At 42.1% G+C, this 21,012-nt stretch overlaps 1 protein-coding gene across 12 annotated transcripts in view; it reads left to right on the top strand.

Moving 5' to 3' along the window:
* Positions 1-21,012, top strand: part of LOC103043076 (rap guanine nucleotide exchange factor 6) — a 296,213-nt gene that overhangs the window by 255,399 nt on the left and 19,802 nt on the right. For 11 of the 12 annotated variants that reach the window (XM_049466446.1, XM_049466440.1, XM_049466448.1 and 8 more), the window contains 4 exons: positions 11,014-11,196; positions 11,714-11,854; positions 13,824-13,970; positions 15,195-15,405. In XM_049466446.1, coding sequence (XP_049322403.1) covers positions 11,014-11,196; positions 11,714-11,854; positions 13,824-13,970; positions 15,195-15,405 — 682 coding nt within the window. The remainder of the gene's footprint in view (positions 1-11,013; positions 11,197-11,713; positions 11,855-13,823; positions 13,971-15,194; positions 15,406-21,012) is intronic. The other variant, XM_049466442.1, reaches the window with a different exon arrangement.

The following is a 21,012-nucleotide window of genomic DNA, read 5'->3' as shown; positions in this document are numbered from 1 at the left end:
TTTTCCTTGTTTCTACATTCTGTAATAAAAGGAATGTTTAATTAATAATAATCATTATAATATATGAAACATATTATTTTACTTTAACTCTTTAGCCCCAGTGACCCTGGACAGTGGAGTATTTCTTTTTATACCTTGGATTTTCCCATGCATGAGTGAGTTTATTTAGCAATTAACTTGGGGGTTGTGTAAGGAAAGCACACACTTGCTGTATATAAATGTGGGGTGTCCTGTGCATTTTCAAGCAAAGTTAACGTGGGTGTAATGCCCAGTGATGCGCTTGTATCGCGCCAACTTTCCATGCTGTTAGTATGGGCCGTTGCCCTTCATTCATACATACGCTGGACTACGAGCTCAAAAGCGGGGAATGCCCCCAAAGCATACAGGCGGCTAGCCCTTCACTCAAACATTAATTCGTTCTTTTGGGCGTCAAGTCCGGTAATGCGTTAGTAAGGGCCAAGGGCCAAAGCATGCAATCTAAGTTTGGGCATCGAGCCCAATCATGACGGGCACCGCTCCCAAAGCATGTATTGCTGTAAGTAACGTGCCATAGTCCTAATGCCATGTTTGCTGGGCTGTGAGCCCAAGGTAAGCCGGGGATCGCCCCCTAAGCATGTGTTAATGTTAATGACCACAGGCCATAATGCATAAAAGCTAGGAATAACCTGTGTGAAGGATCAGCAGTGTTGTTAGGAGAGTTAGGAGAGCTTACTTAGACTGTGATGAAAGGGCTCGCTGAACGTTCAGCAGTCATTTTTCGCAGAGGGAAATTTGGCTATGTCGTATAGTATGAGTGTGTACTATGAAAGCACAAACAGTCAGAGCCAAATAGGAAAGATATGAATTTGGAGGAAAGAGCAAAAGAGGGTAAAAAATGCCAAACATAATCGTAACTTTTAAGTGTCGAAGGAGCTAAACCTTTAGACATGAAGCGCTAAAGTGTAAAGAGTAATAATAATTGATAGGCGGGCATGGTTCCGGGAAATGTTTGGTTGCTGGGTAGAGGCGTCTGAATTAGTGTAAATGAAAACGGGAAAGTGCATCAGCCAGCGCAGCAGCAGCAGCAGATCCGGGCAGAAGAGCAGGAGCAGAAGATCCAGGCAGAAGCGCCCCAGGTCACGCAGCAGCAGCAGAAGATCATTGGAGAAGCGCGGAAGCAGCAGAAGATCCTGGAAGAGTCCAGGACAAGCTGGGGCTCATGGTCGACCGAGGGCAGGGGCGGCGGTGGGGGCAGACCAGGAGGAAGAGGAGGAGGCTGCGGAGCGGGCCGGCAATCCAAACTCGTGGCACGAGGACAGGCAAGCTTAGCCTTCTGTATACCGCCAACCTCGGACTACCTCCGGATCCAGCGGACAACCCAGAGTTCAGAGACTGCTGTGTGTTCTTTTTTTTTTTGGAGACATGGTTAACAGACTCCATCCCGGACACTGCAATTCAGCTATACGGCATGCTCTCTTTCTGTGTGGAACGCAAAGTAGACCTTTCCAATAAGACCAGCGGAGGAACTCACACCCCGACGGACTGTATATTGTTGCTGGTGATTTCAGTCACAGTAACCTGAAGGCTCTGCTGCCCAGCATGTGGACTTTCCAACATGGGGGGCTAAAGTGCTGGATCTTGTTTACACAAACATTCCTGGCATGTACAGTGTAAAGCCCCGCACTACTATGGCTACTCAAGGATTCAAGGGTAGAAGGAGATTTTATTGTCATTCGCATCCCATGTGGTATATGAGGTGGAACGAAATTGTGATCTCACAATTCAGTTTACACCCAAGAGCTCTTGTTAAAATAGATATATAGATAAAATAAGATAACAAAATAAAAGAATACAATAAAAATAGAATGTTCAAGATAGACATAGATTACCCCCAAAAAAATAATAAATAGAGAGAGTAGATAGGTTGCAGAAACATGAAGTCCAGAGTGCAAGTTTGCTATAGCAGCATGATATGGAATTAGAGCAGCAGATGATAATGTGTCTCAGTGCGGGTAAAGTGACAGTGTTTGTAAACAGTAATTTGTCCTTGTGTGTTAGTGCAGTGTGTTGTTGGGTGGAGTTTGAGAGTCTTAAAGCTTCTGGATGTAGCTGTTTCTGAGTCTGGTCGTTTTGCACTTGATGCACCGCAGCCTCCGGCCTGAGGGGAGCGGGACAAAAAGTGCATGTGTTGGGTGGGTGGGATCCTTCCTGATGCAGGTGTCCCTTTTCCTGCATCTGGAGGTGTAGATGTCCATAGTGCTGGGGAGGCTGACTCCAACAATCCTCTGTGCAGCCTTCACCACCCTCTGCAGAGCTTTCCTGTCTGCAGCAGAGCAGCTTTCATGCCACACGTTGATGCTGGAGCACACAACGCTCTCCACCACACATATGTAGAAGGAGGTGAAGACTGCGCTCCCAAGTCCAGCTCGTCTCAGCCTCCTGAGGAAGTAGAGCCACTGATGTGCCTTCCTGACCAGAGTGGAAGTGTTGTTGCTCCAGGTGAGGTTGCTGCTCAGGTGCACACCCAAGTACCTGTAGCTGTCGACCATTTCCACTGCAGATCCTCCAATGTGCAGGGGGAGGTGGGCATGCCCTTCTCTCTACATTGATGCAGAGGTTGTTTTCTCTGCACCAACCCTCCAGGTGTTCCACCTCCTTCATGTAGTCGGACTCATCTCTGTTCATAATGAATCCAACAACTGCCTGTCGTCCACAAACTTCCCAATATGACAGCCTGAATGGAGGTGAGCACTCATATGTGAGCAGTGTGAACAGGAGGGGGCTCAGCACACAGCCCTGAGGGGAGCCAGTGCTGAGGATTATGGTGGGGTGAATCCTTACACTGCGGCCTGTTGGTCAGGAAATCTAGGACCCAGTTACACAGGGAAGGGCTCAGTCCAAGTGAGGAGAGTTTGGTTATCAGTGTCTGAGGAATCATGGTGTTGAAAGCAGATGTGAAGTCCACAAAGAGCACACGGACGTAGGAATCTTTCTGCTCCAGGTGGGTGAGGGCAGTGTGGACCACAGAGGAAATGGCATCCTCTGTGGATCAGTTCTTCCTGCATGCGTACTGGTGTGGATCCACAGTTACGTTGATGGTGGCTTTGATGTGGGTCTGAACCAGTCTTTCAAAGCACTTTGTGACCATCGGAGTGAGGGCTACTGGCCGGTAGTCATTCAGGTCTGTCACTGCAGAGTTTTTGGGGACTGGGATGATGGTGGCAGTCTTCAGGCAAGTGGGGACAGCTGCCTGGATGCATTAAAAAATATCCACCAGGACGAGAGCTGGTCTGCGCAGCCTCTTAGCATATGCAGTTTTGCCCTCTTAACTCCAACAGTCAGCTCTCTTCTAGCCCTCCTGAGTCACCGGACCTGAAGACAGCATCCTTGGCTTTGAGCAGAGAACGCCCCTCTGCTTTCAGCCAGGGCTTCTGGTTCGGTTAGCAAGGACCACATCTCTGTGATGCTCATCCCAGCATACAGACAGCTCATCAGACGTGCCAAATCAGAGACGATGGAGCCATCTCTGCTCTTCACGACTGTTTTAAGCACACTGACTTGGACATGTTTAAAAAGCTGCAACATCTAAAAAGTTGCAACTCCATCAACCTGGAGGTGTACACAGATTCAGTGACTGGCCACATCAGCAAGTGCATTAAGGATGTTACTGTCTCCAAAACAATCACAACACACCCCAACCAGAATCCGTGCATGACTGCAGAAGTGCGTGTGCTGCTGAGAACCTGGGACAAGGCCTTCAAGTCACTGGACAAAGCTGGCCTCAGAACAGCTAGAGCAAAGCTCTCCTGGGGCATTGAAGAGGCAAAGTGCACCTACGTGAAAAAGATCCACAACCACTTCCCGGACACTGCTGACTCTGTGCATGTGGCAGGACATCCAGACCATCACCAAACTACAAAACTCCTCCACCTGCTTGTAACAGTGATGCCTCCCTTCCAGATGCGCTGAACACCTTCTCTAAGGTTCAAAGCACAGAACTACACAACAGGAAGGACCACACCTCCTCCAAACGACCAGGTACTGTTCCTGTCCTCAGCTGATGTGCAGAGAACTCTACTGACAGTCAACCCACGGAAAGCCCAAGGACCAGACAGCATACTTGGCAGAATGCTCATAGGATGTGCCGACATGCTTCAAGACGACCACTATCATCCCTGTGCCAAAGAAGTCTCAAGTGTTCTGCCTCAATGACTACCGTCTCATTGCACTTACCCCCATCATCAGCGCTTTGGGAGGCTGGTCATGAGGCACATCAATAAACAGCTCCCCTCCATTGGATCCACTGTAGTTTGCTTTTAGTCCGAACAGATCAACAGACGATGCCATCTCAACTGGACTCCACCTGACCCTCAATCACCTGGACAATAAAGACTGCTATGTTCGAATGCTGTTCATCCACTTCAGTTAAGTATTTAACACCATCATCCCTCAGCATCTGATCGGAAAACTGAGCTTGCTGGGCCTGAACCACAATCAGTCAGGATTGGAAACAACACCTCCAGCACCACCATACTGAGCCCCGGTGCCCCCCAGGGCTGTGTGCTCAGTCCACTTCTGTTCACTCTGCTGACTTATGACTTTACTGCGAAGTACAGCTCTTACCACATCATCAAGTTCGCTGATGAAACAACTGTAGTCGGCCTCATCAGCAAGAACGACGAGTCAGCATACAGAGAGGAGGTGCAGTGGCTGACGGATTGGTGCAGAACCAACAACCTATCTCTAAATGAGGATAAAACCAAAGAGATGGTTGTCGAGTTCAGAAGAGCTCCAGGTGTCCACCACCCGCTGAACAATAATGGCACTGCACCAAGTTCCTCTGTGTTCACATTGCAAAGAACCTCACCTGGTCTCTTAACACCAGCACCATAACCAAGAAAGCCCAGCAGCACCTCTACTTCCTGCAGAGACTGAGGAAAGCACATCTCCCACCCCTCTATCACTGACATCTACACCACACTATGCTTCCGCAAAGCCACCAGCATTGTGGTAGACCCCACCCATACCTTACACTTAGTCTTCGCTCTGATGCCGTCCGGCAGAAGTTACAGGAGCATCTGAAACTCCGCTAACAGACTCTGCAAACAGCTTTTTTCACCAGGAAGTCAGACTCCTCAACACACAGAGACGGACCTGCCCCCACCACCACACACCCAACACACACACATACTCACACTCACTCTCTGAGCACACAGAGACTGAAATGTTTATCCATATCCAATATTTGCTGCTACTTTTAAAATAACCATAAACTCTCTACCTCAGTAACTGCTGTGATCATGTATGTTCTATATGGTACAGTATGTTACAAATCTCTGTAGCTTATGCACAGATGTAAAGACAAAAAAAAGCTTGACTTGACTTGATTGCAATGAACTATGATCCATTTGATCCTTTACAACAACTTGTTCTAATAGAGTGCATAGTCAAGTGACAGTAGTGGCCTTCTCTAGATGCACAAACTCTCTAGATTTTCCAAAGAAGCCCACAAGGCCATAGGGCTCCAATTTTGTCACTTATCTCAGCCATAAGTGGGATGATGCAGATTTTGCTTCTGGAATTACCACTATATGGACATCAACTAACTATGCTCCCTCCAGCTCTCTCAAATTACTGGACTCATCACTGTGAGCTGTATGTGAAAGTTGGTTGGCCATCATTAACTGTACAAAGAGAAACACATTGGTTGATTTTTATTTATAAGACACTTTCCGGTCACAATAACAGTAATTATCAGACTCGCTCTAGTGATTGGATCAGCTGCCAGGTACCACAAGTTTTTACTGAACTGGGAAAATCTGCTTTTAGGTACAGAGCGGCGGCGAGCTGGAATTCACTACAGGAAACACTAAGAATCAGCTCACTGGTGTCACTCTGTCATTTTAAACGTTTAATATCTTATCACCTTCAGACAGCCTGTACCTGTTTTACTTAATCTTATTTATTCTTAATTTTTATTTCTTGTTTTAGTACTTGTACTTGTATTATTTATTTACTTATTTCTTTCAGAAGTATTTTTAGTTTTGTATTATTAGTTTTTAACTTATTTTAATTTGTTATTATTTTTATTATTATTATTCTTTTTATTATTATTATTGTACTGTAAGTTTGTTTTAGCTTAATAATTATTAATCTTTTATCTTCTTATCTTTATTTTTTAGCAATAAAACCTGAAGTTTTACTTGTCTCAAGTTTTACTTGTTCACTGTGTGCACAATTATAAGGCAAGTGAGTATTTTGACCATATTATCATTCTTAAGCATATTTCTTAACTCCAACCTGGATAAGAATGAATGCTTAATGGATTTAAGCAGAGCAGGTTTGTGTAATGAGGGAGGGTGTGGCTTAAGGAGGTCAACACCCTACATCAAGGTGTGCACAATTATTTGGCAGTTTTTTTCTTTAGGCAAAATGGCCCCTCTCAGAGGGATGCAACACTCTTAAAATTGCCAAGATATTGGGGCATGATCACAGAACCATCATAGTTTTGATGCAAATAGTCAACAGGGTCGCAAGAAACGTGTTGAGAAAAAAGACACAAATTAACTGCCAAGGATTTGAGAAGAATTGAGCGTGAAACTACCAGGAACCCATTATCTTCCAGTTCTGTCATATTCCAGAACTGCGTTCTACCTTGAGTACTAAGAAGTGGAAGATGTTTAGTGCTCAGAGACATGGCCATGGTAAGGAAGGCTGAAGCCCCACCCCCACTGAACAAGACACATGCTGAAGGGTCTAGAAATATATGAAGAAGGTTTTATGGATGATATGAGAGTGACTCTTGATGGACCAGATAGATGGGCTTGTGCTGCACTGTGAACCGGAATTTTATTCAAAATAAAATATTTAAATAGTAATTAGTTTTTCTTTTATGTTCCGTAAAAATATCTAATTCTAAAGTATCTAATTAGTTGGTAGCGATGTTGAGCTGAAATTTACAATGCACTGACTGTGCACATTGCTTATGGCCGTTGCACACCAAAGTTAGATTTTAAAATCAGCGTTACTTCAAATAAGTATGTAAAATAGTTAATGTTAAGTGAGAGATATGTTATAAAAAGAGACTTTTCACTGAAAGGGGGCTGACTCAGCTCCGTATACTGTCTCACAAGAGAAGAAGCTGATTGTATTACATATTAACCAGTTTTTTTTTTTTTTTGTCGGACCATCTTTAGTGTAATCTAATTATCTAAGATTTTATTTTAATTAGCTAATACTTTTCTTATTATTATTATTATTATTCTTTTGCCTCTGAAAAAGCATCTCGGTGGACAACAAAAATGGCATCGATTGCTCAAAGGGTGGAGCTATAAACAAGGAAAGTTCATTTTTCACTTTTTTCTCAATAACTCCAGAACCATAAAACTTCTTCAAAATTCTTTTTTGCTCTATTCCTTGGGTCAATACCTACAACTTTCCAATTTGGACCATGCACTTCTGTCTATATAGATTTTTTGCTAATTTGCATAATATGCAAAACATACTTTTGCGAACTAGTCCTAGGAATTTTGACCAATCCTGACATGTTTGGTATCAAAATACTCATGAAAGCATGTGCTTCAATATTCAATAAGAAAAATTTAAAATTTGTAAACAATATGGCCGCCATATGCAAATTAGTCCTTCCGGACATATGCCCCATTCACTCCAACAGTTACATTTGAAACACTGTTTCTCAGCAACCGTACAACCTAGCAAGCTGAAACTTTGCATACAGAATCTATCATACAGCCTCTAAAGAATGTTCAAAGGGCAATTTCATCAATCAAAGTAGCTGAACACAATCAGCCAATCAGGCTGAATGCTGATTGGCTGATTGTGTTCAGCTATTTCAGCAGGCTGTACGTTGCCCAATCAGGATGAAACTTGGGAGTTATGTTCAGGTGGAGGCATTGTAGTGACCTGCAAAGTGGTGAAATAATTTTGCCACTGGGGGCGCTGTTCCAAAAAAACTAGTATATGTCAAACATACTGTAATATTTTGACATCTAATTGATTTTGCCATATTAAGTACAGTGGCTCTAACAAATGTATAAATACAACTATGTTTCAAAAATGCTTTGTTTATTCATAATTGCTAATTGTTTTAAAATAGCTATATTTAAACTAGTCTTTGGATATTTGGCCTATCACCTCTATTTCGGTCTTGTTGCACACTGTAGGTAAATGGTCATTAAAAACAATTGTGAAATTTTCACTTGCAATAGGCATCAAGCAATCTGTGCGTCATTGGAAATTCTAACCTAAATTGCTGAAACTCTGCAGTATTTGCTCTAATCATCTCACACTGTGATGAAGCACTATTTAATTCAGCACTAGATTTAGAACTACTTGATAATTACATGTCATGTCAGAACATTCACTCCTTGTTGTTAATATAATCTGACCACCACTTTGTGAACATTCTGGTTGATGTCTCCTGATCAAAAACATGTAGACAACTGTTGACTAATTGTTACTCATTTAGTGAATAAACTACACATTTTAATATATTTGTATGTGAATTTAAGCACTGATCATGTTGAAAGGCCTCTGCTCAACATTAATAACAGGTGAAAGACTTGATAATCTATAAATGTGACAGTGTGTCTCCAATTATATTAGACCTTCTTACACATCCCCATCCTATGCTCTAGTAGGCACCATTGTGCCAGTTGGTGCTTGAACCCGCTGATTGCCGCTTGCGGCTATATTTATTATTATGTTCTCTAAATTCCGGATTTTTTGTTCTTGAAAAAACCCTAGGAACTTGTTTTAGGATATTCAGATTTCTATAAATCTGGTCTCCCCTACAGCCTATAAATGTTTCCTCTGAATTAGTTCAGGATATTTTCGGACTCTTGCCTGTAGAAATCCGGGAACCACCCTAAACTAATTCAGAATACTTTATAAATTTGCTGTATCTATCGCTGTGTAATGGGTGTGGTCCATTGACACCCCTGAAGCCAACTGTACCATGCATGGGTGTTCTAAAAATTCTACAGTTAAACCCTCAGGGGAGCTGATTTGAGCACACCCTAATTTACACCTCAAAATCTCTGGCCAACAAATTTACAGGACAAACGGAGGAAATAAGGAGACAATTTAAAAAAGTTCGTCATCTAGAGAATATGGCACAGACACCTCTTTTTTTCCTTTTGTGTCATCCTCATGGAGCTCATTAGTTGCAATTACTGAGTGCATCATGCAACTAAACTTCGTCCAGGGCGGAGTGCTTGAGGGCAGGTGGAGGGGAATAATTAAAGTATTTCCACTTTCACTCTTGAAATAATTAATCAGTCACTCACCACCAGTGTTCATAGACGAAGTTTGGAGTGCGAGCAGAGGGATGATCAGTTACACGCACCCCTGCGGTACTCTCTGTGAGATTTCACTTCTATTCCTTGCGCTCTACACCAGCCTGCGTCCTGCCGACTACGGCAATTTGTGGTGAAAAAAAGTAGTGACAGAATAAAACACGAAAATCTGAGTCTGGATCAAGTGAGTAGCATTTAGGAGAAAAGACAGAATACATTACAAAGCATGCATTCAAGTCTCTCCCCCCGTACAGCCAACATCTCAGCGTAGTTGTACCTTTTTGGGCCCCTCAGGCCATTGCCTTATATGGTAAAAAGTCCACTTCTCTCTGTACATCACCTGGCCAGTTTTGAGCAGTCCGGTCCGGTGCATTCCTACAGCCTGGGGCAAGGGTGAAGCTTACACTTTAGAGACACGTAGCTTCTAAAATCTTCCAGTGCACTGGTCAGTAACTTGTGCTACGTATGTGTGGTCACCTGTCCCGCATGCCCATGTGAGCCATGTACACACATTCTAATCTCTGCAGCTAGTCACGTATCTCCAGTCACAATTACATACATAATTAAGAAATAATTTACGCTCCTTATTAATTATGAATCACCTTAATTAAATAAAATTTCCATCACATATGGCCCCCTTCCTCACCTGACTTGAACCCAATTGAGAACTTGTGGGCAATTCTTAAACAGAAAATTTACAGTGCAGGAAAACAGTCCACCTGAACAGTGTCTGGGAGGCTGTGGTTGCTGCTGCACAAAAGGTTGATCGTCAACAGATCAAGAAACTGACAGACTCCACGAATGGAAGGCTTATCACTGTTATTGAAAAAAGGGTGGCTATATCGGTCACTGAATTTTTTTTCATACATTAGAAATGTTCATTGGAAATTTTTTGTTTGTTTATAATTCTCACTTGAACAGATTAAAATAAAAAGTGAGATGGAAAAAAAATGTGTTTTTCATTTAGCTGCGTAATAATTCTGAACAGTAATAGTTGCATAATAATTGTGCACATATAGATATTCTCCTAAGAAAGCCAAGACCTCACATTTACTTTCTTAAATAAATATGTTTGAGGTTTATTAACATTTTGCATTAACAGAGAACACTGTAGTTGGTGACTAAAACAAATAATTCTCAATAATTAGACTTGCCTAATAATTGTGCACACAGTGTAGTTATCTTTTTTGTGGCATCTGTTTTTGTAAATGCTCGACTACGTTGTAAATGTGGGTTGCCCTCAATGTACTTTCAAATAAAGGTTATTTTATTGATTAAAACAGAACAGCTAAATTATTATTAACACTCATTTCTGTAACTGCGTTAAGAAAAATGACATAGCTCTCATTAATCCTGCAGAGCAAGTGAGTGAGCTGTGAGATCAGCTGATAAGAACCTCTGCTTCAAATACTTGTGGTAGTATCATTAAAATCCTTTATGGGAGTTTAAGGGGATTTTGAAAACAGAGGCTATTTCTGCAGCATTCAGTGCTAACTGAATAGAGGGCATGTGCAGACTAATGGAAAAAGTGAAGTGCATTCTTTTATATGACATTCTGAAAAGAAATTGTGATTTATGAAATTTGTTCTACACATTTGAAAAATAAATGTAAAAAACAATGATTTTCCGGCAGTTGAGATTTTTTTTTAAGAAAGTATCAGTATGCAATATCCTATAATAATCTAACTGAACTACATCTTTTAATTTGTCTGTGCAGTATCCAAGAACTTGAGTGAAAGAAGGTCCACCAAATCAGACATGTCTCCTGTGTCCATGCGCTCCACGCCATCTTCCTCCACTAAGTCACAGAACCGTGTCTCTCAGGTCCTGCAGGTCCCTCCTGTCAGCCTCTATCCCCTGCGCAAAAAGAGCATCGCTAAAGATTTGGCAGCTGCACACAGTAAGTTCAAGGCAGGGAATTTAGAATTTAGGAAAAGTGTTGAAAACTTAAACACACTTTTAATTTGCCATATTTAACTATATATTATTATAAATGTCAGAGCTATAGGTGTTAATTAAATACATAATACATGAATAAATAAATAAATAGTTAAGTAAGAACAAAACAAATAATAAAAATAATAACTTTCCCGACCAATTAGTAATGAGAATTATCATAGTTGACCAACAGAACTACACTTCGGTTCTATTCAGCACACAATTTAAATTATAAAGGCAGTGTTTAATTTACAGATTATGAAAAGTGTGTGGTGTATGTGTGTACTATTGTATTGTATGGTGTAGTATTGTATAATATAATATGGTGCCGAGGGCAGGACTGGGAGCTAAATTTCGTCAAATTCCTGGACTTTATCCATGACCAGCCTAGTATAATCAAACCAACTTCTAAGTGAAAACACCAAATTCCCCAAAAAGCTTCCATATATAGGTCTCTAAACATACACTGTGCTCTCCAGACTTCATCTCACCACAGGTGGTGAAGAAAACTTCTGTCTCAGCGGAGGACAATAGTGGAAAGAGGGCTGAAGATACTACATCCACCATCTCCTCCCATCACTCCAGTCCCAAGCTGTCACCACAGGGTTCCCCACGCAAAGGTCAAGACACACATACACACACAGTATGACCTTTGTTTACCATTATGTTTCTAAACATCCAAGACGTGCTTGGTGTTTGTTACTGAACACAATTCAAAGTTAGAAACTCCTGCATCCACCAACATCTGCATCTATTTACATTTGGCCATAGATCCAGTGGTATGAATAAAGTTTGAGCTTCCCTGATCATTTTCGTGATTTATATGAATGCCCAGTGCAACTTTAACTTTCTCACTGATTCTTGAACATTGTTTTTAAGAATCTGCTGATATTGACTGAAATCCATGTGACCCTCAACTTTAACAAGATTCCCAGTATCTGCACTGATCACACAGCCCCACAGCATGATGGAACCGCCACCAGATTTTACTGTGGGGACCAAAAAAGATGAATATATTATTTAAATCTCTCATTAAGCATTTTCTTGGATTCTTGGAATGCTGTGTTCTTTTTCCGCTATGCATACCGCCTTCCAAATAACTCGATTTCAGTTTCATCAGTCCACAGCACTTTATTCCTAATGAAGCTGGCTTGTTCAAATGTGCTTTAGCATACCTCAAGCGACTCTGTTTGTGCACAGAAAAGGCTTTTTCTGCATTACTCTCCCATATAGACTCTCCCTGTGCAAAGTGTGCTGAGCATTTTTTTGTATCTTTCCTGTAACCTGCCTTTTTTATCACAGCACCCTTTAAAGGTATGCAAAGTTTTAAGGCACCCTAGTTTGCAACGTATTAAAAACATGCACTCTGCATTCATCTGACACTTAACACACAAAAGACAAGATAATTAAGACAAAGAGTGGATATACAGGACTCACAATCAGTGGGACACCTGAGCTTGAGATGGTGCACACAACAGCAGGAATGGATGAGAGACAGACACAGAGCTCCTGGTCCACAACCTACAGGTGTTTCTGTTTAGCTTGAAAGCTCAATGCACACAAATACATCATAGAGAAGGGTCGCAGAATTGCAATGGCACAACTTAAAACTACTGGATACTCTGCCCCAAAAAAGGCAAAACCTTTCCAAAAACCCCAAAACCTGTAAAAATCCATGTCTTGAAATTTTATTATTAACCTGTCTTCCATGATCTCTGTCAGTTGTTCCTGTTCCAGCAGTGGCAAGTCTTTTGAATTTCTGTTTCACATGAACTCCATGGTTCTCAAACCTGGTCAGACTGCTCAAAAGACGAATATATTCTGTAAATCACTCATTGAGCATTTTCTGATTCAGAGTTATCTGATTTTGCAGCCTTTCCTTTTAAAAACACTTCTATTTTAGCTAGCTTAGCCCCTGCGGAAAAAAAACACTGTTTAAACAAGGGGCATGTGAGACACATGTTTATGATTTTATAAAGCATTTAATGAGCTGCATTTTCTGTAACAGAATATTTTGATGGCACCTCCGATGAAGCCCCGGATGAGAATTAGTGCTAAAGGTATTTAAATCAATAAAACGACAAGGGTGCCTAATTGTATGTACCTGCCTACTTTTTTTAAACACAAATGAACTCTGTTCATCTGCAATATGATATGTTTAACTAAAATTGATCTAAATAACCAATGATTTAAAAAGGAAAATCATGAAAAATAAACAGTGGTGCCCAAACTTTTTCATACTACTCTAGTGGTATAATACTGCAGATATACTACTATAACTAAAACAACTACTACTGCAAAAACTATTGCTCTTTAACTGTGAGGTAATGTCTCGTGGTTCTGGCTAGCAAACACCTTGGTCTAACTTTGAGCTTTTATGTACAGTGTTATTTTATGTTACACTTTAGCCTCGAAGTTTCAGTGCAAAACTAATGATGAAATCTATCCCCGCCAGGTAGTATTTAAAAATTATCCAAATTAATCTAGCAAAAATTTTACCAGAATGCAAAATGCTTTGCATGTACTTACATATTAGTGAAGCAGCTTATCACTGTCTATTCTAACACTGCCTCCTGTCCCTCTCTTCAGTGAGTGGCAGCACTGCCAAATCGCAAGATGTTGGTCAGCTGAACTTGTCAGGCTCCTCGTCCTCTCTGACCAGCGAGACCAGTACCAAACCTGGAACAAGCAGCGTGGCAGGCGGAGGCAGTGCTGGAGGCCGGAGCTACGGTATAGGTGGGGCTCTCTTTTACAAGCAGATCCAGAAGATGACCGGGCAGGTCAGCAGACAGAAGGAGGAAAAGAAGCAGGCCAGGCTCAAACAGATACAGACAGGCACAGAGGATCAGACCCAGCTGCAGTGCTTCGGTCGAAAGCGCTTGCCCTCACCTCTCAGACGGCTAAGAGAAAGGAGCAGGTCCAGGGACAGGCAGCAGGAGGCAGGAGAGGGAAGTGCCAGGGCAAGACCCCCAGAGAGTTACATGAAAAGGAGAGGGCCTCCGTCTAGTTAAACAGACACAAGAGGAGGATAACAGTTTGAGCAAAGGAAGCTTGGAAGGGACAGAGTGAAAAAGATAATCAGTTGCTTAGTGTTATTGTAATCAGTTACTATGTGTAGAAAGGCTGTTTTAATACTTACATATTGTAATAGAGAAGTGTTCTGTTTGAGGAGCTGTAACCAGAGGAAAAGAAAGCATTTAAAGTCCTTAAGAAGTTTTGGGCAAAAAAAAATTATTGGCCAAGAACTTTTTTCCAAACTTTTCTGATCTTGGGGAGCCTAGTATATTTTCCATTCATTCACTATTTACAGTGTTCTGAATTCACCAGCATGTGGCAGTGCATGTTAAATAAATTAAATGAATTTCAATGCTTTAATTTATCAGATTAATTAACCCTTTAACCTTAAAGTTCTGTATGTGGGAATAGATTCCAAATGATAAGTTGATATACATGAGAGTATATCAAGTATAATTTATATAAACATAAGTACATAGTAATATATAGTAGATACTCAGTAATTAGTTACTGAATTATAATTTACTGAATAATTACATCCTGCATAATTATTATGTGCTTATTATTTGTAAGTACTAAATACTCAGTACATACAGAATCAGCAGTGACTGGAAGACTAGTACTGATTTAAAAAGTAGAAGGTACTAAATAATTAGTGAGTAAAATTGGTTTAATTATTATGTATAATTAGTAGTATGTACAAAAAGTGACAGCCGTCTTCTGTTAAAGTCAGGGTTGTAGTTTGTGTTAAAATGAATGCTGTTGGTTTGTTAGAAATAAAAAGCCCAATGTTCTTTATCGTAATGTTTAATGAATGTGGGTGAGCTGAAATCTTTCTCCCAATCTACAGATGCAACACAGGCACAATCAGTGATGATTCTTTCTTTCTTGTGTGTTTGTGTGTGTGTGTGTGTGTGTGTGTGTGTGTGTGTGTGTGTGTGGCAGGCTACGCTTTGATGCCATCAGGCAGATCGGACCAGTCAGATTCAAGCCACAGTGAGATCTCCTCACGTTCCAGTATAGTGAGTAACTGCTCGGTGGACTCAGTCCCTGGAGGTGTTTCAGATGAGCACTATGGCAGCAGAGTCAGTAGCCAACCAGAGGCACTGCTGCACGTACACACCCCCGCAACAGAGCCTTGCCAGCCCAGCACCAGGTACAGTCCCTTCCCCTCACTGTCTTTAATGTGCTCTAACATTTTCTGAAGCTGGACAGGGTTTCTAGATTATTCTGACTTTTAGACCAATTACAGGAGGTTGAGTCCGGCTACTTTCACACATGGTAACCTTTTACTGTAGGTTACTTGAATAATACTACATGACACCTATATAAGCATGTCAGAATAACTGAAATAAACATTTCTAAATTCTTATTGCAAAAGGCTGCTTCTGTCAAATCTGATGTGAAGTGACAGATTTGTAGAGAGTTTGGTGATATTAGGTTTGGGATGAAGTGACATAGCATTGTTTTGCACTTTCGATGTTTTGATATGTCAGGGTGTCTAAATGAATATGTGTGTCTGACACAGCGTATTAAACAGGAATACTGTAAAGTTAAGTCTAAGAAGATGCTCAAGTATATGAATTAAGTTATACAGGATAGTTCTAGAAATGTTCCATACTCTACTTATCCATAACCACCTTGCTCTGTAATGCATACAGAAAAACTAGACATATATTAAAGTAAAATTCTTGTGTCTATAAAGCACCATATAATGCATGCAATTCTGTAGTCCTTTACATATTCATTATAAAACAGAAAAGATGAGTGCAGGATGTTCAGCACTGTAGTAATTTTGTTACTCCTTTGACTTCTTGCTTGTTTTATTACAATTTTCAACCTTAACTGAAGACTAGCTCAAGTCTTCCACTTCTGGGCTCTTGATATGTCAGTCTATGAACTGACCCCTAGGGTTTAGATTCTCAACGTCCAAATTTATATAGGAATAGATCAGGGTTGTCCAAACTGAGGTATTTTAGAAATAGTTGTAACACAGAAAAACGGACCAAAGAGTCTAAAAGCGGAGAGAGTGTGCAGTTTGGCGCAAAAAAACGGGCCAAAGAGTCTAAAAGCAGGCAGGGTGCTCAGTTGAAGCACAGAAAAACGGGCCAAAGAGTCTAAAAGCGGAGAGAGTGCACAGTTGTAGTGCAGAAAAACGGGCCAAAGAATCTAAAAGTTTCTAAAACCCTAGGGGTCAGTTCATAGACTGACATATCAAGAGCCCAGAAGTGGAAGACTTGAGCTAGTTTTCAGTTAAGGTTGAAAATTGTAATAAAACAAGCAAGAAGTCAAAGGAGTAACAAAATTACTAAAGTGCTGAACATCCTGCACTCATCTTTTCTGTTTTATAATGAATATGTAAAGGACTACAGAATTGCATGCATTATATGGTGCTTTATAGACACAAGAAAAAAAAGGCTTTTAGACACTTTTTTTCTTGTGTCTATAAAGCCAAAGAGTCACAGAAAAACGGGCCAAAGAGTCTAAAAGCGGAGAGGGTGCTCTGTTGTAGCACAGAAAAACGGGCCGTTGGGTGCGCAGTTGTAGCGCAGAAAAACAGGCCGAGTCTAAAACCGGATAGGGTGCGCAGTTGTAGCGCAGAAAAACAGACCAAACAGTCTAAAAGTGGAGAGGGTAAAGTTGTAGTGCAGAAAAACGGACCAAAGAGTTTAAAAGCGGAGAGGGTACGCAGTTGTAGCGCAAAAAAACAGGCCAAAGAGTCTAAAAGCGGAGAGGGTGCGCAGTTGTAGCTCAAACAACGGGTCAAAAAGTCTAAAAGCGGAGAGAGTGCTCAGTTGTAGCTCAGAAAAACGGGCCAAAGAGTCTAAAAGCGGAGAGGGTAAAGTTGTAGTGCAGAAAAACGGGCCAAAGAGTCTAAAAGCGGAGAGGGTAAAGTTGTAGTGCAGAAAAACGGGCCAAAGAGTCTAAAAGCGGAGAGAGTGCGCAGTTGTAGCGCAGAAAAACGGGCCAAAGAGTGTAAAAGCGGAAAGAGTAAAGTTGTAGCGCAGAATAACGGGCCAAAGAGTCTAAAAGCGGAGAGAGTGCGCAGTTGTAGAGCAGAAAAACGGGCCAAAGAGTCTAAAAGCGGAGAGGGTGCGCAGTTGTAGCTCAAACAACGGGTCAAAAAGTCTAAAAGCGGAGAGAGTGCTCAGTTGTAGCTCAGAAAAACGGGCCAAAGAGTCTAAAAGCGGAGAGGGTAAAGTTGTAGTGCAGAAAAACGGGCCAAAGAGTCTAAAAGCGGAGAGGGTAAAGTTGTAGTGCAGAAAAACGGGCCAAAGAGTCTAAAAGCGGAGAGAGTGCGCAGTTGTAGCGCAGAAAAACGGGCCAAAGAGTGTAAAAGCGGAAAGAGTAAAGTTGTAGCGCAGAATAACGGGTCAAAGAGTCTAAAAGCGGAGAGAGTGCGCAGTTGTAGAGCAGAAAAACGGGCCAAAGAGTCTAAATCGGAGAGAGGGAAGTTGTAGCGCAGAAAAACGGGCCAGTGAGTCTAAAAGCGGAGAGGGTGCGCAGTTTTAGCGCAGAAAAACGGGCCAGTGAGTCTAAAAGCGGAGAGGGTGCGCAGTTTTAGCGCAGAAAAACGGGCCAAAGAGTCCAAAAGCGGAGAGAGTGTGCAGTTGTAGCGCAGAAAAACGGACCAAAGAGTCTAAAAGCGGAGAGGGTGCTCAGTTGTAGCACAGAAAAACGGGCCAAAGAGTCTAAAAGTGGAGAGGGTGCGCAGTTGTAGTGCAAAAATACAGGCTAAACAGTCTAAAAGCAGAGAGAGTGCGCAGTTGTAGCGCAAAAAAAACGGGCCAAAGATTGTAAAAGCGGAGAGGGTGCGCAGTTGTAAAGCACAAAAACGGACCAAAGAGTCTAAAAGCAGAGAGAGTGAAGTTGTAGCGCAGAAAAACGGGCCAGTGAGTCTAAAAGCGGAGAGGGTGCGCAGTTTTAGCGCAGAAAAACGGGCCAAAGAGTCCAAAAGCAGAGAGAGTGCGCAGTTGTAGCGCAGAAAAACGGGCCAAAGAGTCTAAAAGCGGAGAGGGTGAAGTTGTAGCGCAGAAAAACAGTCCAAAGAGTCTAAAAGCGGAGAGGGTAAAGTTGTAGCGCAGAAAAACGGGCCAAAGAGTCTAAAAGCGGAGAGAGTGCACAGTTGTAGTGCAGTAAAAAAGGCCCAAAGAATCTAAAAGTTTCTAAAACCCTAGGGGTCAGTTCATAGACTGACATATCAAGAGCCCAGAAGTGGAAGACTTGAGCTAGTTTTCAGTTAAGGTTGAAAATTGTAATAAAACAAGCAAGAAGTCAAAGGAGTAACAAAATTACTAAAGTGCTGAACATCCTGCACTCATCTTTTCTGTTTTATAATGAATATGTAAAGGACTACAGAATTGCATGCATTATATGGTGCTTTATAGACACAAGAAAAAAAAGGCTTTGAGACACTTTTTTTCTTGTATCTATAAAGCCAAAGAGTCAGTTGTAGCACAGAAAAACGGGCCAAAGAGTCTAAAAGCGGAGAGGGTGCTCTGTTGTAGCACAGAAAAACGGGCCGTTGGGTGCGCAGTTGTAGCGCAGAAAAACAGGCCGAGTCTAAAACCGGATAGGGTGCGCAGTTGTAGCGCAGAAAAACAGACCAAACAGTCTAAAAGTGGAGAGGGTAAAGTTGTAGCGCAGAAAAACGGACCAAAGAGTTTAAAAGCGGAGAGGGTGCGCAGTTGTAGCGCAAAAAAACAGGCCAAAGAGTCTAAAAGCGGAGAGGGTGCGCAGTTGTAGCTCAAACAACGGGTCAAAAAGTCTAAAAGCGGAGAGAGTGCTCAGTTGTAGCTCAGAAAAACGGGCCAAAGAGTCTAAAAGCGGAGAGGGTAAAGTTGTAGCGCAGAAAAACGGGCCAAAGAGTCTAAAAGCGGAGAGGGTAAAGTTGTAGCGCAGAAAAACGGGCCAAAGAGTCTAAAAGCGGAGAGAGTGCGCAGTTGTAGCGCAGAAAAACGGGCCAAAGAGTGTAAAAGCGGAAAGAGTAAAGTTGTAGCGCAGAATAACGGGCCAAAGAGTCTAAAAGCGGAGAGAGTGCGCAGTTGTAGCTCAAACAACGGGTCAAAAAGTCTAAAAGCGGAGAGAGTGCTCAGTTGTAGCTCAGAAAAACGGGCCAAAGAGTCTAAAAGCGGAGAGGGTAAAGTTGTAGTGCAGAAAAACGGGCCAAAGAGTCTAAAAGCGGAGAGGGTAAAGTTGTAGTGCAGAAAAACGGGCCAAAGAGTCTAAAAGCGGAGAGAGTGCGCAGTTGTAGCGCAGAAAAACGGGCCAAAGAGTGTAAAAGCGGAAAGAGTAAAGTTGTAGCGCAGAATAACGGGCCAAAGAGTCTAAAAGCGGAGACGTTGCGCAGTTGTAGAGCAGAAAAACGGGCCAAAGAGTCTAAATCGGAGAGAGGGAAGTTGTAGCGCAGAAAAACGGGCCAGTGAGTCTAAAAGCGGAGAGGGTGCGCAGTTTTAGCGCAGAAAAACGGGCCAAAGAGTCCAAAAGCGGAGAGAGTGCGCAGTTGTAGCGCAGAAAAACGGGCCAAAGAGTCTAAAAGCGGAGAGGGTGAAGTTGTAGCGCAGAAAAACGGGCCAAAGAGTCTAAAAGCGGAGAGAGTGCACAGTTGTAGTGCAGTAAAAAAGGCCCAAAGAATCTAAAAGTTTCTAAAACCCTAGGGGTCAGTTCATAGACTGACATATCAAGAGCGCAGAAGTGGAAGACTTGAGCTAGTTTTCAGTTAAGGTTGAAAATTTTAATAAAACAAGCAAGAAGTCAAAGGAGTAACAAAATTACTAAAGTGCTGAACATCCTGCACTCATCTTTTCTGTTTTATAATGAATATGTAAAGGACTACAGAATTGCATGCATTATATGGTGCTTTATAGACACAAGAAAAAAAAGGCTTTTAGACACTTTTTTTCTTGTGTCTATAAAGCCAAAGAGTCAGTTGTAGCACAGAAAAACGGGCCAAAGAATCTAAAAGCGGAGAGGGTGCTCTGTTGTAGCACAGAAAAACGGGCCGTTGGGTGCGCAGTTGTAGCGCAGAAAAACAGGCCGAGTCTAAAACCGGATAGGGTGCGCAGTTGTAGCGCAGAAAAACAGACCAAACAGTCTAAAAGTGGAGAGGGTAAAGTTGTAGTGCAGAAAAACGGACCAAAGAGTTTAAAAGCGGAGAGGGTGCGCAGTTGTAGCGCAAAAAAACAGGCCAAAGAGTCTAAAAGCGCAGAGGGTGCGCAGTTGTAGCTCAAACAACGGGTCAAAAAGTCTAAAAGCGGAGAGAGTGCTCAGTTGTAGCTCAGAAAAACGGGCCAAAGAGTCTAAAAGCGGAGAGGGTAAAGTTGTAGCGCAGAAAAACGGGCCAAAGAGTCTAAAAGCGGAGAGAGTGCGCAGTTGTAGCGCAGAAAAACGGGCCAAAGAGTGTAAAAGCGGAAAGAGTAAAGTTGTAGCGCAGAATAACGTGCCAAAGAGTCTAAAAGCGGAGAGAGTGCGCAGTTGTAGAGCAGAAAAACGGGCCAAAGAGTCTAAAAGCGGAGAGGGTGCGCAGATGTAGCTCAAACAACGGGTCAAAAAGTCTAAAAGCGGAGAGAGTGCTCAGTTGTAGCTCAGAAAAACGGGCCAAAGAGTCTAAAAGCGGAGAGGGTAAAGTTGTAGTGCAGAAAAACGGGCCAAAGAGTCTAAAAGCGGAGAGGGTAAAGTTGTAGTGCAGAAAAACGGGCCAAAGAGTCTAAAAGCGGAGAGAGTGCGCAGTTGTAGCGCAGAAAAACGGGCAAAGAGTGTAAAA

This window comes from Astyanax mexicanus, chromosome 17 (genome assembly GCF_023375975.1).
Source record: "Astyanax mexicanus isolate ESR-SI-001 chromosome 17, AstMex3_surface, whole genome shotgun sequence".
NCBI lineage: Eukaryota > Metazoa > Chordata > Actinopteri > Characiformes > Acestrorhamphidae > Astyanax > Astyanax mexicanus.
The sequence above is the reverse complement of the archived record's forward strand: the minus strand, read 5'-3'. Positions and strand labels throughout refer to the sequence as shown.